Source organism: Schistocerca americana, chromosome 4, assembly GCF_021461395.2.
Source record: "Schistocerca americana isolate TAMUIC-IGC-003095 chromosome 4, iqSchAmer2.1, whole genome shotgun sequence".
NCBI lineage: Eukaryota > Metazoa > Arthropoda > Insecta > Orthoptera > Acrididae > Schistocerca > Schistocerca americana.
The window spans coordinates 399925395-399940118 of record NC_060122.1 but is presented as its reverse complement, the minus strand read 5'-3'; the positions used below and the strand labels follow the sequence as shown (position 1 = coordinate 399940118).

Here is a 14724-nt window from a genome sequence, read left to right as displayed (position 1 = left end):
GCTGCTTGTATTCTATATTAATGACCTTGAGGACAATATTAATATTAAAATCAGTCTTTTTGCTGGTTTGTTTAATCCATGAGAAAGTGTCACAGAGATTCTGAAGGAACTGAACTGGAAAACTCTTGAAGATAGATGTAAACTATCCTGAGAAACTCTATTAACAAAATTTCAAGAAGCAGCTTTAAATGATTACTCTAGGAATGTAGTAAAATCCCCTATGTATTACTCACATATGGGTCCTGAGGATAATATTACAGTAATTGCTGCATATGCAGTTGCATTCACATGATTATTTTTCCTGCACTCCAAATGTGAATGGAACAGGAAGAAACCCTAATAACTGGTACAATGGAACATACCCTCTGCCATGTATCTCACGGTGGTTTGCAGTGTATAGATGAAGAGTTAGATATTTTGAAACTCATAAACTCACTCATCAGAATCTTAGAGTACTTCCTGTTGGCATAGAGTCATGATATCTTGCAAGAAGCAAGGTTCACAGTACAACAGTACAAGTAAAGAAAATATCAAACTGTTAATTCATAATTATATCCCATGAATTTATTGTTGTCGTCGTTGTTGTTGTTGTTGTTAACCAATGGAAAATCCAGGCTGGAATATAACAATCCGGAACCTATCCAACTATATAAAAGATACCAACCATTTCCTCCACCGAATCTCCACAATTCCTGTTCCTTTACCGCACGGTGACCTGCTGGTCACTATTGATGGCACCTCCCTTTACACTAAAATACCTAATGCCCATGGCCTTACCACTTTTGAGCGCTTCCTTTTCCAACATCTGATGGATTCCAAGCAATCCACCACCTTTCTAGTCGCCATAACCAACTACATATCCACCTGCAATTACTTCTCCTTTGAAAGCATTAACTACCAACAAATCCAGGGTACGGGTATGGGCACATGCATGGCACCATCCTATGCCAACCTATTCATGAGCCGTCTAGAGGAATCCTTCCTAAACACCCAGAATCCTAAACCTCTCACCTGATTCAGATTCACTGATGACATCTTTGCAAACTGGATCAAGGATGAGGACGCCCTATCCACATTCCTCCAAATCTCAATAGCTTCTCCTCCATTCGCTTCACCTGGTCCTACTCAACCCAACAAGCTATCTCCCTAGATGTTGACCTCCACTTCAAAGATGGCTACATCAGTACCTCTGTCTATATCAAACCTACTAACCACCAGCAATAACTCCATTTCACCAGCTGCTACACATACCATACCAAGAAGTCCCTTCCATACAGCCTAGCAAGCCGTGTCTGTCACATCTGCAGTGACAAGTGGTCTCTCTCGAAATATGCCTTTACAGATCATAATTATCCTCCCAACTTTGTACAAAAACAAATCTCCTGTGCCTTATCTTTCAGTCACCCACCATCTCCCAAAGACTCACCATCTGGCCACAAAGGAGTATTCCTCTCGTAGCTCAGTAGCACACAGGACTGGAGCAACTGAATTACATTCTCCGCCAGGGTTTTCACCTCTCGCCATGCCCTAAAATGAGAAATGTCCTGCCCATTATCTTTCCCACCTGTCCCACAAAGGTATTCCACTGGTCCACCAAACCTAAGCAAGATACTCATCCATCCCTACACAAGACCCACTCCCAACCCCTTACCTCATGGCTCATGTCTCTGTAGTAAATCTAAATGAAAGACCTGTTCCATATGTCCTCTCATCACCACCTTCCCCAATCTGGTCACAAATATCACCTATCCCATCAAAGGCAGGGCTACCTGTAAAACCAGTCATGTGATCTACAAGCTAAGCTGCAAACACTGTGCTGCATTCTATGTGGGCATGACAACCAACAAGCTGTCTGTCTGCATGAATTGCCACCAACAAACTGTAGCCAAGAAACAAGTGGACCGCCCTGTTGCGGAGCATGCCACCTAGTATAACGCTCTTCATTTCAATGACTGCTTCACAGCATGGATCCTTCCCACCACCACCAGATTTTCTGAATTGTGCAGGTGGGAACTATCCCTTTAATATATCCTATGTTCATGTAACCCTCCTGGCCTCAGCCTTCGTTAGTCAAAAGCTTATGATACAACAGTCTTTTTGTTGTGCCTATCTGTGACTCAGCATCTCTGCTGTATTATTATTACTATCCCTATTATTATTACTACTATGACTATATGACTGTCTCCCTGTCTATCCACCTGTTAAGACACCGGTCAGATGTATCAAGTTGGTATTTATGTCACATACTATGGTCTGTTGTCCATTGGTGGTGTAAAAAAGTTAAGTTTCTATGTCAATGGAACCAAAAGATAAGGCCATTTGTGTCACATATTTTGATACCTGCTAACTCACTCATCAAAAGCTGTAGTATGCTTCGTATTGACCTAGAATCATGAAATTTGGAACAAAGCAAGGTCTCACAGTACAAGTAAAGGAAAAAAAAATCAGAAAATTGTAAATTTGGAATTGTTGTTGTTGTCTTCAGTCCTGAGACTGGTTTGATGCAGCTCTCCATGCTACTCTATCCTGTGCAAGCTTCTTCATCTCCCAGTACTTACTGCAACCTACATCCTTCTGAATCTGCTTGGTGTATTCATCTCTTGGTCTCCATCTACGATTTTTACCTTCCAAACTGCCCTCCAATGCTAAATTTGTGATCCCTTGATGCCTCAGAAGATGTCCTAACAACCGGTCTCTTCTTCTTGTCAAGTTGTGCCACAAACTCCTCTTATCCCCAGTTCTGTTCGATACCTCCTCATTAGTTATGTGATCTACCCATCTAATCTTCAGCATTCTTCTGTAGCACCACATTTCAAAAGCTTTTATTCTCTTCTTGTCTAAACTATTTATCATCCATGTTTCACTTCCATACATGGCTACACTCCATACAAATACTTTCAGAAACGACTTCCTGACACTTAAATCTATACTCGATGTTAACAAATTTCTCTTCTTCAAAAACGCTTTCCTTGCCATTTCCAGTCTACATTTTATATCTTCTCTACTTCGACCATCATCAGTTATTTTGCTCCCCAAATAGCAAAACTCCTTTACCACCTTAAGTGTCTCATTTCCTAATCTAATTCCCTCAGCATCACCTGATTTAATTCGACTACATTCCATTATCCTCGTTTTGCTATTGTTGATGTTCATCTTATATCCTCCTTTCAATACACTGTCCATTCCGTTCAACTGCTCTTCCAAGTCCTTTGCTGTCTCTGACAGAGTTACAATGTAATTGGCGAACCTCAAAGTTTTTATTTCTTCTCCATGGATTTTAATACCCACTCCCAATTTTTCTTTTGTTTCCTTTACTGCTTGCTCAATATACAGATTGAATAACATCGGGGACAGGCTACAACCCTGTCTCACTACCTTCCCAACTGCTGCTTCCCTTTCATGCCCCTCGACTCTTATAACTGCCATCTGGTTTCTGTACAAATTGTAAATAGCCTTTCGCTCCCTGTTATTTTTATATTTGGAATTATGTCATACAAAAGATATTTCTTTTGTCATTTTTTTTATCCAACTTGAAACTTAATATTAAGACATTCTCAAAAATCTTGAAATTCTTGGGACAAATGTCTCATCAGTATCAATGTTGATAACAGACAAAAACTGTCAAGATTCTCCATTCATGGATGAACTGTCTTTATACATAATTATATTTGTATGGAACCCTCAGTATAAGTGTTACTTGCACCTTGCCTTTTTTCTTATTTGATGTCACTTCAGCAACTTGGACATCAATGATGATGAAACAGTGATGAGAACAATGCATATACCCACTTTTGAGTGCAGAAAATCCCTGACCCAGCCAGGAATCAAACCTGGGGCTGCATGAATGAGGATCAGCAACACTATGCATAAGACTACAGGCTGCTGAAAATTATCCAGTAACTTTATAACTTTGATTTTAATGCTGGGCTAAACATGGTTCACGTCTGTGGTTAGTGCTGACCAATGGAGGTCTCGGCAGAGCATGAGTTACAACCTTTGACCAATAGAAGGGTAGGAAACTATTATGCGAGGTCTCAGTTGTGGATAGCCACGGCAGAGATGGCTCACCCTCTCGGCTGCTGGCTTCCAGTCCATTAACATGTTCCTCTCCTGTTCTCCTATCTTCCGTTTGCAACTTTGGCTGTAATGGCCACCTCTGAATGGATGACAGGTTCCCTGTGTGTGCCATCTGTATTCCCTTGTGATGAATAAATGCCCTAAGAGTTTTTACCAGATTTTCCTGGTTTTCATTCAGTGATGCAACTGTCCCAAATGTCCACTTGAGAACCCATCCTTTACTCTAGAATCAAGGCACACTATTCTCATTCCTCTACAGCCTGAACGCATTCTCTCCCATATGATTCGCATGATCCTATATAATAGCACCTCCTTTCCAACTCCTCCATAATACTCTCCATCCATATCAAATTCACCAAACACTAACAGTATTTCCATTTTGATAGCTGCCCTCCCCATCACACTAAAAAGTCTTTCACATGAAGTCTAGTCACATGCAGACAATTTATCCATAATAACAAGCAATCCCTTGGCCAGTCCACCCTGTGGTAGAACACATGGATGAGCACAAAATACTGAACATAAATTGCTGCTTCAGAATTCATATTGCCTGTAGACCACCCTGCCCCCACTCCCAATACCAGCCATGATGGTTTGTCATGAAGTTTTAATTATATTGCACAATTAATTTTTTTGTTTGTTTCTATGTACATGTGTACAGACCTGGTATACATTGAAACCCCACACCACAGTACCAAAGCTAACTATCCGAGGATCCAAAACAAAACTGCACAGCGCAGTGAAAAAGTGGAGTTTTGTGCAGTAATTCATTTTCCATATCTGAATGGGACCAAAACTGCAACATGCAAAGTTGATGGACATGTATGGCAACAATGCTCCATTATACACTTAGGTGACAAAAGTCTTGGGCTAGTGATAAGCACATATGCAGATGGCAGTAGTATTGTGTACGTAAGGTGTAAAAAGGCAGTGCACTGGCAGAGCTGTCATTTGTAGTATTATGGCCACACAACAGGAATTAGGAGACTTTGAATATGGAATGATAGTTGAAGCTAGATGAATGGAGCATTCCATTTTGGAAATTGTTATGGAATTCACTGTTCCAAGATCCGCAGTGTCGAGAGGCTGCCAAGAATACCAGATTTTAGGCATTACCTCTCACCATGGGCAATTCTGTGGCTGATGGTCTCCCTTAATGACCGAGAACAGTGGTGTTTGCATTGAGTTGTGAGCATTAACAGACAAACAGCACTGTGTGAAATAATTGCAGAAATCAATGTGGGATGTACGACGGACATATCCATTAGGACCATGTGGTAAAATTGGGTGTTAATGGGCTATGCCAGCAGAGGATTGATACAAGTGCCTTTGTTAATTGCACAACATGGCCTGCAGCACCTCTCCTGGGCTAGTGATCATATCAGTTGGACCATACACAAATGGAAAACCATGACCTGGTCAAATGAGCCCCGATTTCAGTTGGTAAGAGTTGATGGTAGGGTTTGAGTGTTGCACAGACCTCTTGAACTTATGGACAAAAATTGCCAACGATGTACTGTGGAAGCTGGTGGTGCCTCCTTAACACTTTCACTGTGGCATTGAGGCAGGCGCGCAACTCTCCAGTGCGGCCTGGCAACATGCGAGTGCGGGCCAGTAACTCTCCGAAATGGCATGTACCGCTCGTAACCGATGCTCCTAAGCACACCTGAGCTACAGGATGACGTCAAGACCTTGTAAGATCTATAGGATCATGTTCTATACCGACTTAATTATGACACCTTAGATGCATTACTTCAAATAAGCTTCGAGTGTATTGTGGTCATGTTTTGAAGTCTGTTTGCTGTCTGACACCTATAGGGGTCACACAGGCGTCATTCAAATGTTCGTTAGCCAAGATTACAAATAATATACGTTCAATAATTGACCACATAAAACAAAAGTTTAAACGCTTTGATGCTAGCTTAGACACTGCAACTAGACTGAGTAATCCGATAGTGAGCGCGGACGCTTTTAAGCATCAGCCGCACTGGCTCATGGCTTGTTGTGACACTTATAAGCGTCAGCCGCAGCGAAAGTGTTAAAGGTGTGGGTTGTGTATACATGGATTGGACTGGATCCTCTTGTCCAACTGAACTGATCATTGACTGGAAATGGTTATGATCAGTTACTTGGAGACCACTTGCAGCCATTCATGGACTTCATATGCCCAAAGAATCATGGAATTTTTTGGATGACAGTGCACCATAGCACCAGCCCACAGTATTTAGTGACTGGTTTGAAGAGCTTCTGGAGTATTCGAATGAATAAGTTGGCCACCCGTATCACCCAACCTCATTTCCATCAAACATTTGTGGCACATAATCGAGAGGTCAGTTTGTGTACGAAATTCTGCACCAGCAACATTTTCACTATTATGAATGGCTATAGAGGCAGCATGTTTCAGTATTTATGCAGAGGAGTCCAACGACTTATTGAGTCCATGCCCTGTCGAGTTGTTGCACTATGCCAGGCAAAAGGTGGTCCGCTATGATTTTAGGAGGTATCCCATGGCTCTTATGTCAGAGTGTGACAGTTTTTAAATGGTGCAGACACACTGTGTCATTAAACAAAACTGAATGACAAATGAAGTGGCAGACCATTTCTTTGTGAAGAATTGGATATTACGAAAGAAGTGGCAGCCCTTGTGGTCAAAGACTGGCATATCACTATCAAGGCAATAGGGGAAAAAATGAAAATCAATCATGGATCGGTTTTCAGTAACTTCTACACCATGTTGAGCATGACATAGTGCACTGCCTACTGGATTCTGTGAATGATCATTCCCATTCAAAAAGCCTATCAAAATGAGGCATCAGTGGAAATGTTGCAGTTTTGAAAGGCCAACCCAAATGACTTCCTTATCTGCCTAATGTATGAGTGCACAATCAGTCACTAAGCTAATTCTTACTGAAAGCTACTACATACCTAATTTCGATACACATTTAATTGGGCCCTCCTTTAAGGAATTCTGGCACTGGAAATGTATTCTGTACTGGATATAACTGTCAATTTTGTGCATAGGAAATGATATCTGGGGCAGGCCAGTCAGAATTGGTGCTAGGTAATGATTCCAGACAGTACTGCATTGTTTCACACAATTTCAGCATTGCCAGTGCAAATAGGTTGAGAGGATAAATTCATTATATTTGATCTTGCTTTAGCAGCAGTAGTAGTTTTTGCATATTCTTGCTTCAAGTCTGTTGTACTCTCATGATTTAAGAATTCTGTCACTGAATAGAAGCATTGGTCTAATAGACAACATGAGAAATGAGGATCCCAGCACATTTCCCTGGGGCATATCAGTTGATGGCACTTTATCCAAGATAACATTGTGCCATCCTTACCAATAAATTTTCAGTCCAGCCACAAGTTGTCTCAAAGTTCAGCTGTATTTTTAGCAGCAAAAAACTTTGGAAATAACTCCAAGTGTTCTCCTGGGGAAGTATGTTGGGACGTTCCTTGTTCATGTTGTATGCTACCAACTTTGCAGACAATATTAACAGTAACCTCAAGCCTATCTTAGCTGGTGCAGTTATCTACAAGTACTATCTGAAAAAAGTTGTGCAGCTGTTCAGTCAGGCCTTGACAGGATTTCAGTGTGGTGGAAAGTCTAGCATTTGCTTTTAATGTTCAGAATAGAATAGAAATGTGAAATTGGGAGATTCATTAAACAAAGAAAATGGACTCTCCCATGACTTAACAATGGAAACTTTTACAGTGGAAATGGTCAACACATAGAAATACCGGGGTGTAACAGTTTGTAGAGATATGAAATGGAATGATCACATAGGCTCACGTAAATCAGATTCCAGACTTAAATTCATTGGTAGAATACTAGGGAAATCCAATGAGTTTACAGATGGGATTGCTTACCAAACACTTGTGTGAGCCATCATAAAATATTGCTCAAATGTAAGGGACGCATACCAAACCAGACCAACAGTTGATAAAGAACATATACAGAAAAGGGCAGCTCAGATGGTCATGTATTTGTCTGACCCATGGGAGAGTGTCACAGAGATGCTGAAAAGCTGAATTTGTAGATGCTTGAAGACAGATGCAAATTATACTGAGAAAGCCTACTTGCAAAGTTACAGGAAACATGGTGAATCTATGACGTCTCTTCAGCAGAGGTGATATAGTTTGCAGGTGGAATGGCAAACAACATGCCTCTTGGCTGCTGTATCTGCCAGTTCACTTCTCTTCATTTCCTTTTAGTAAAAAATTTGGAGGATTTTACATTACTGATGACAGTAGAGTTTCAGCTGTTGCTTACAACTTGTTGTCCACATTAGATAAAGCTCTTTCTCCCTAGCACAAGATACTTTAATCCCATTAGTTTTCCATTCTTACCCTTGTGGTTCTGCTCAATTTTATTCTTGTTTGTTTTAGAGGAAAACGAAGACTCAAAGTACTGTAGAAATATGTTTAAGGAAGAAATTTCCATCTGTACCATCTGCTTAATGACTTGTTCCCCAGAGTTCTTTTCACAATTTCTCTCTAGACACCATTATGATGTCATTGTTTATGATTCTATGATACAATACGTTTCTTCCATGATCTGTATTACTCAACCTCAATATTGTAGCACTTGGCCTCCTGTGCCTGTTATTGGAAACATACAGTGATTTTACTGTAAACAAGCACAGTGGTGATTAAGGAAATTGCATTGCACTGTGAATGCTTTCAGGACACTTGTGCATACACTATCAAGTGCCAACCAGCATGGATTCTGAAAACACCAGTCATATGAAACCCAACTTGCACTTGTTGCACACGATGTACTGAAAGCCTTGGATCAAGGCAGTCAGTTATAGGCTGTATTTCTTGAGTTACAAAAAGCATTTGACTTAGTATCACACCTATACTTATTGTCAAAAGTACGATCATATGGGGTATCAAGTGAAATCCGTGACCTGATTGAGGACTTTTTGGTAGGGAGGATGCAACATGTTGTCTTGGATGGAGAGCCACCGTGAGATGTAAATGTAACTTCAGTTGTACCCCAGGGGAAGCTCTTCAGACCCTTGCTGTTCATGATGTACTGGGTGATCAAAAAGTCAGTATAATTTTGAAAACTTAATAAACCACGGAATAATGTAGAGAGAGATGTAAAAATTGACACAGTGCGTGGAATGACATGGGGTTTTACTAGGAAAATATATATATATATATATATATATATATATATATATATATATATATATAAACAAAGATGTAGTGACTTATCTAATGAAAGTGCTGGCAGGTCGACAGACACACAAACAAACACACAAAATTCAAGCTTTCGCAACAAACTGTTGCCTCATATTGAGGCAACAGTTTGTTGCGAAAGCTTGAATTTTGTGTGTATGTTTGTGTGTCTGTCGACCTGCCAGCACTTTCATTAGGTAAGTCACTACATCTTTGTTTTTAGATATATTTTTCCTACGTGGAATGTTTCCCTCTATTATAACCAATATATATATATATATATATATATATATATATATATATATATATATATATATATATATATATATATCCGACAGATGGCACTGGACAGCAAAACATCAGTGACTGCACATGACAATCCTGTATAAAAGGAGCTGTAATGAGAGAGAGAGAATTAGATGCGCCAGCAGTCGCAGCATGTTGACGTTACCTGAAAAGGTGCTTTTAGTGAAGCTGTGTTATCAGAATGGGGAATGTGCTAGGTCAGCGTTAAGATCCTATCGCCATAGGAAGGGGATTCGAACAGGTAAAGGTCTGTTGACACATGCAGCTGTGGTGAGAATGATTTCGAAGTTCGAAAGCCTCGAGTTGTTTAGACGATAGAGCCCGTAGTGGCCGACCGAGCACAAGGCGTAATGCTGATGAGACAGTTCAGGAAGAAATGGAGACTGTAGCGGGTTCGTCTATGCACAGCAAAGTTGGCGCTCGTGCAGTCGCACTTCACACCAGCATTCCATACACTACTGTTTGGTTGGCACTGAGGCGTACCCTCCGATGCTATCTGTACAAAATCCATCAGCATCATGAACTGTTACCTGGCGATTTAGTGAAGTGGAGGGCATTTGCGGTGTGGGGGTTTCAAAAGATGGAAGATGACGCCGATTGGTTGAGTAATGTGTTGTGGAGCGACGAAACTCATTTCACGCTCCGAGGGTCTGTCAACGCCCACAACTGCAGAATTTGGGCTACTGAAAATCTTAGAACTGTCGTGGAAACTCGATTGCACAACGAGAAAGTCATGGTATGGGTTGGATTTACCTCATCTACCGTTATCGGGCATTTTTTCTTCGAGGAAATACGTGATTCTGGTTTTGTAACTGCTACCGTGACGGGTGAGAGGTACGCCACATGTTACAGAATCACATCATCCCCAGCCTGGCTGATAAACACCTGCTGGAATGTACGATGTTTATGCAGGATGGCGTTCCACCCCATATTGCTAGAAGCATGATAGATCTCTTGCGCGCGTCGTTTGGTGATGATCGTGTGCTCAGCCGCCACTTTCGTCATGCTTGGCCTCCCAGGTCCCCAGACTTCAGTCCGTGCGATTATTGGCTTTGGGGTTACCTGAAGTCGCAAGTGTATCATGATCGACCGACATCTCTAGGGATGCTGAAAGACAACACCCAACGCCAGTGCCTCACCGTAACTCCGGACATGCTTTACGGTGCTGTTCACAACATTATTCCTCGACTACAGCTATTGTTGAGGAATGATGGTGGAGATATTGAGCATTTCCTGTAAAGAACATCATCTTTGCTTTGTCTTACTTTGTTATGCTAATTATTGCTATTCTGATCAGATGAAGTGCCATCTATCGGACATTTTTTGAACTTTTGTATTTTTTTTTTTGGTTCTAATAAAACCCCATGTCATTCCAAGCATGTGTGTCAATTTGTACCTCTCTATCTACATTATTCTGCGATTTATTCAGTTTTCAGATTTATACTGACTTTTTGATCACCCGATATATTAATGACCTAGAGGAGAATATCAATTGTAACCTGAGACTGTTTGCAGGTGATGCAGAGCTCTATAATGAGGTACTATCTGAAAGAAGTTGCAAAAATATTGAGTCAGATCTTGATAAGATTTCACAGTGACGCAAAGATTGGCAACCTACTTTTAGTGTTCAGAAACATAAAATTGGCACTTGACAAAATGAAAAACATAGTTACCTATGATTGTAACATCATTGAGTCACTGTTCGAATCGGCCAACTCATAAATACATGGGTGTAACACACTGTACAGATATGAAATGGAATGATCACATATGCTCAGTCATGGGTAAAGCAGGTTATAGGCTTCATTTTATTGGTAGAATACTGGAGAAGTGCAGTCAGTCTATAAAGGAGATTGCTTACAAATCACTCCAGCAATCAATTCTAGAATACTGGTCAAGTATGTGAAACCTGTACCAAATAGTACTAACAAGGGATTTTGAACATATACAGAAAAGGGACATCACAAATGGTCACAGGTTTGTTTAATCCATGGGAGAGTGTCACAGAGATATTGAAGGAACTGAACTGGAAGACTCTTAAAGACAGATGTAAAGTATTCCAGGGAAGTCCATTAACAAAGTTCCAAGAACCAGCTTGAAATTGTGACTCTAGGATTATAGTACAATCCCCTCACATGGGGATTGTGACAATAAGATTAGAATAGTTACTACATGCCTCTGCCATGCGCCTCACAGTTCTTTGCAAAGTAATGACATACATGGGAAAGGGGGGGGGGGAGAGAGAGAGAGAGAGAGAGAGAGAGAGAGAGAGAGAGAGAGAGAGAGAGAGAGAGAGAGAGGGGGGGGGGGGGGGGGGACTGAAGGGCTAAGAATCTAAGAATTCCACTGCAACTAATGCAAATAAATAATTGAAGTGCAGAATAAAATAAGCATACTGATCACATTTTTCATGTCTATTGAATATCTACAGCATTAACAATGAAACCTTGAGACAGAAGTGTTACCTTGAAGGTAATTCAGGCTGCACATTTCATTACTGATGACAAAACATATGAAAGTGATGACAGTATCCTGTCTTCCAGAATTATTGGTTCCTTCCTCATGTAGAAGAGAGTTATAGGTTGGGGAAGTTAACACCAGTCAAGTCAAACTGTTTTCTGTCCTTTTTATGAAATTTATGATTTCTGGATATTGAAGGAATCATGATTACAGAGTAAATAATTCTTGTTATAATCTGTACTGTTTAAAAATATCAAAAAGTTTTTATTTATTTACATCTAAAATGTAGGGACAGATAATGTTTTTGTCACTTTTACATGAATGACTTCATAATCATCTTAACTGTCACAATATGTTAAAACTTTTGCATATTACATCACATTTACATCTTAAAATATTAAAGCTGATCATATTTGTGTGGTTCATTGTGAATCTGAAGGAAATAGGAGAAAAAATACAGAAATGAGATCTAATCTTTCACAGAGTGGACATAATTATACTTAAAGACACCAGATGTAATACATACTTCATTACACTTACAAATGTTGAAAGTGTATGTCAGAATCTGATGAGCTAATGTACACAATGGAAGAAAGAAATTTAGCTATTATAAATAATTGCTGTTAAACAAAGAATCACAGCATTGTTCATATTTCATAAGTATAAGTCTATATTAGACTGAATGCATAGAAAATAAATAATCAACATCTCACTTTAATACACTGCTAAAAAACAGGCATCCTGAGTTTCTTTCATCCACTCTTCAAATCTTCACATTAAACAGTCTTATGTACACACATTATAAAAAAAAAAAATATCATGGAATATGGCAAGAGAGCTCCAAGTCTCTGTTGCACAGTCAGAGCACCAAACTGTTGCAGCAATTTTTGAGTGTTTCCTGCGCAGTTCTTAGTCTTTTCATATTGATGAGCATCTCTCTGCTCTAGTAAATGATGCTGACGCCTGATGAACCGAATAATCAGGTTAGCATCAGATTTTAAACACAATATTAGCAATTTCCTTTTTCTCACTAATGGTCATTATTCTTGCTTAAGTAACATCTGTAAAGGGTTTTCTCCTTTTACTCTTCTGAAACTTGATGTCTGCGAAGTCCTTGCTGAAAAAATAAGAAAAATTGTGTAAACGCAAATGGAGAGTAGAAGTGGAAAATAATGAATTACATGTTTCGGTTGTTAAATTTGCACTCTCATTCAGCTTTAGTGTAACAATGTGTAGCTTTAGTGTCTTATTAATGATAGAATCTATGGAACAAAATGAAGATAATCATAATCCTGCTACAAACATCAATAACAAAATAATCATTTAAAGGTAACAGTGCAAATAATGGACAGATTTGGCTTTTGCTTCCTTTTACTGCAGCAGGCATGGAAAAAACACCTTGCAGCCAACTAATTGATTTCACAGCCATGCTAATGGTAGGTCATGAGAATACAGTAACAGCTTACAATGGGGGTGTGGTGTACAGCTGGAGTAAATAAAGCAAACATTTCAGTCTACAAAATATTGCAACTGTATTTTTCTTGGAATTGTCAACACCCATTCTTCAGTTATAAATGAAACACAATTTTCAACTATGTTGTTTACATAGTCCTATCTCTGTTTTCCTTGCATAAGATTTGTAAAGCTCTTTTACACATTCAAAAACTTTCAAACTTCCATTGTGTTAAATGTTGTATGTGGATCTCTGGCATCTCTAATACATGTATAATCCATTTTTCTCTCTGTCATTATCTTAATTTATGACACTGTTTTAGAGAGTAACACCACACTGAATTTTTCTAAGGTATATTACTGAATTAGAAAACAAGTAATACATATACAGAGTATACAGATAAAATTCCTAAGAAGTGCCAATGGATCTAAAAGAACAAACAGAATCTGTAATGGACTAAATATATACAACATAAAAAAGTTAGATGAAAATAAGATGATAAAGAAACACCTACAAAGAATGTATCCTGAAAGAGTACCAGTAAAAATAAATAATTAAAAACCAAATGGAAAACATGCGAGCTGTTGCAAGTGGTAAACAGCATAAAAAGGCAGGAGGAGCAGGAGGAGGAGGAGGAGATGAAGAAGAAGACAAAATACTAAAGGTATATAATTTCTCTATATAATGAAAATCAGTTCCAACATATTTGTCATATCATTATATAACCTTTGTTATTCCCCAAATAATTTTTTTCGCTCCGCAGCAAATTGTGTATCAGTTTAAAACTTCCTGGCAAATTAAAACATTATGTCAGACCAGAACTTGAACCTGGAACCTTTGCTTTTCATGGACAAGTGCTCAACTGGCTGTGCTATCCAAGAATGACTCAAACTTACCAGATGCCAAGCTCGTTTTGTTTGCCAATGATACAAATATTGCAATAAATATCAAATTAAGTGCAGTCTTAGAAAGATCAGCTAATAAAATATTTGTAGACATTAATCACTGGTTCCTAGCCAATTCTTTGTCACTAAACTTTGAAAAAAGACACTACATGCTGTTCAGAACTTGTAAGGGGTGTCCCACAAGTATATGCCTAACATACGATGACAAGCAGATAGAAGAAGTGGACGGTGTTAAATTCTTGTGATTACAGCTTGATAATAAATTCAACTGGGAGCAGCACACCACAGGACTGCTGAAGTGTCTTAACAAATCTCTATTTGCAATGTGAA

General features: G+C 39.3%; 1 protein-coding gene across 4 annotated transcripts in view; it reads right to left on the bottom strand.

Moving 5' to 3' along the window:
- Positions 1 to 12279: 12279 nt before the first annotated feature.
- Positions 12280 to 14724, bottom strand: part of LOC124612651 (SPARC-related modular calcium-binding protein 2) — a 776165-nt gene continuing 773720 nt past the window's right edge. For all 4 annotated transcript variants that reach the window (XM_047140958.1, XM_047140959.1, XM_047140961.1 and 1 more), the window contains one exon: positions 12280 to 13153. In XM_047140958.1, coding sequence (XP_046996914.1) covers positions 13077 to 13153 — 77 coding nt within the window. In that variant the 3' untranslated portion in view covers positions 12280 to 13076. The remainder of the gene's footprint in view (positions 13154 to 14724) is intronic.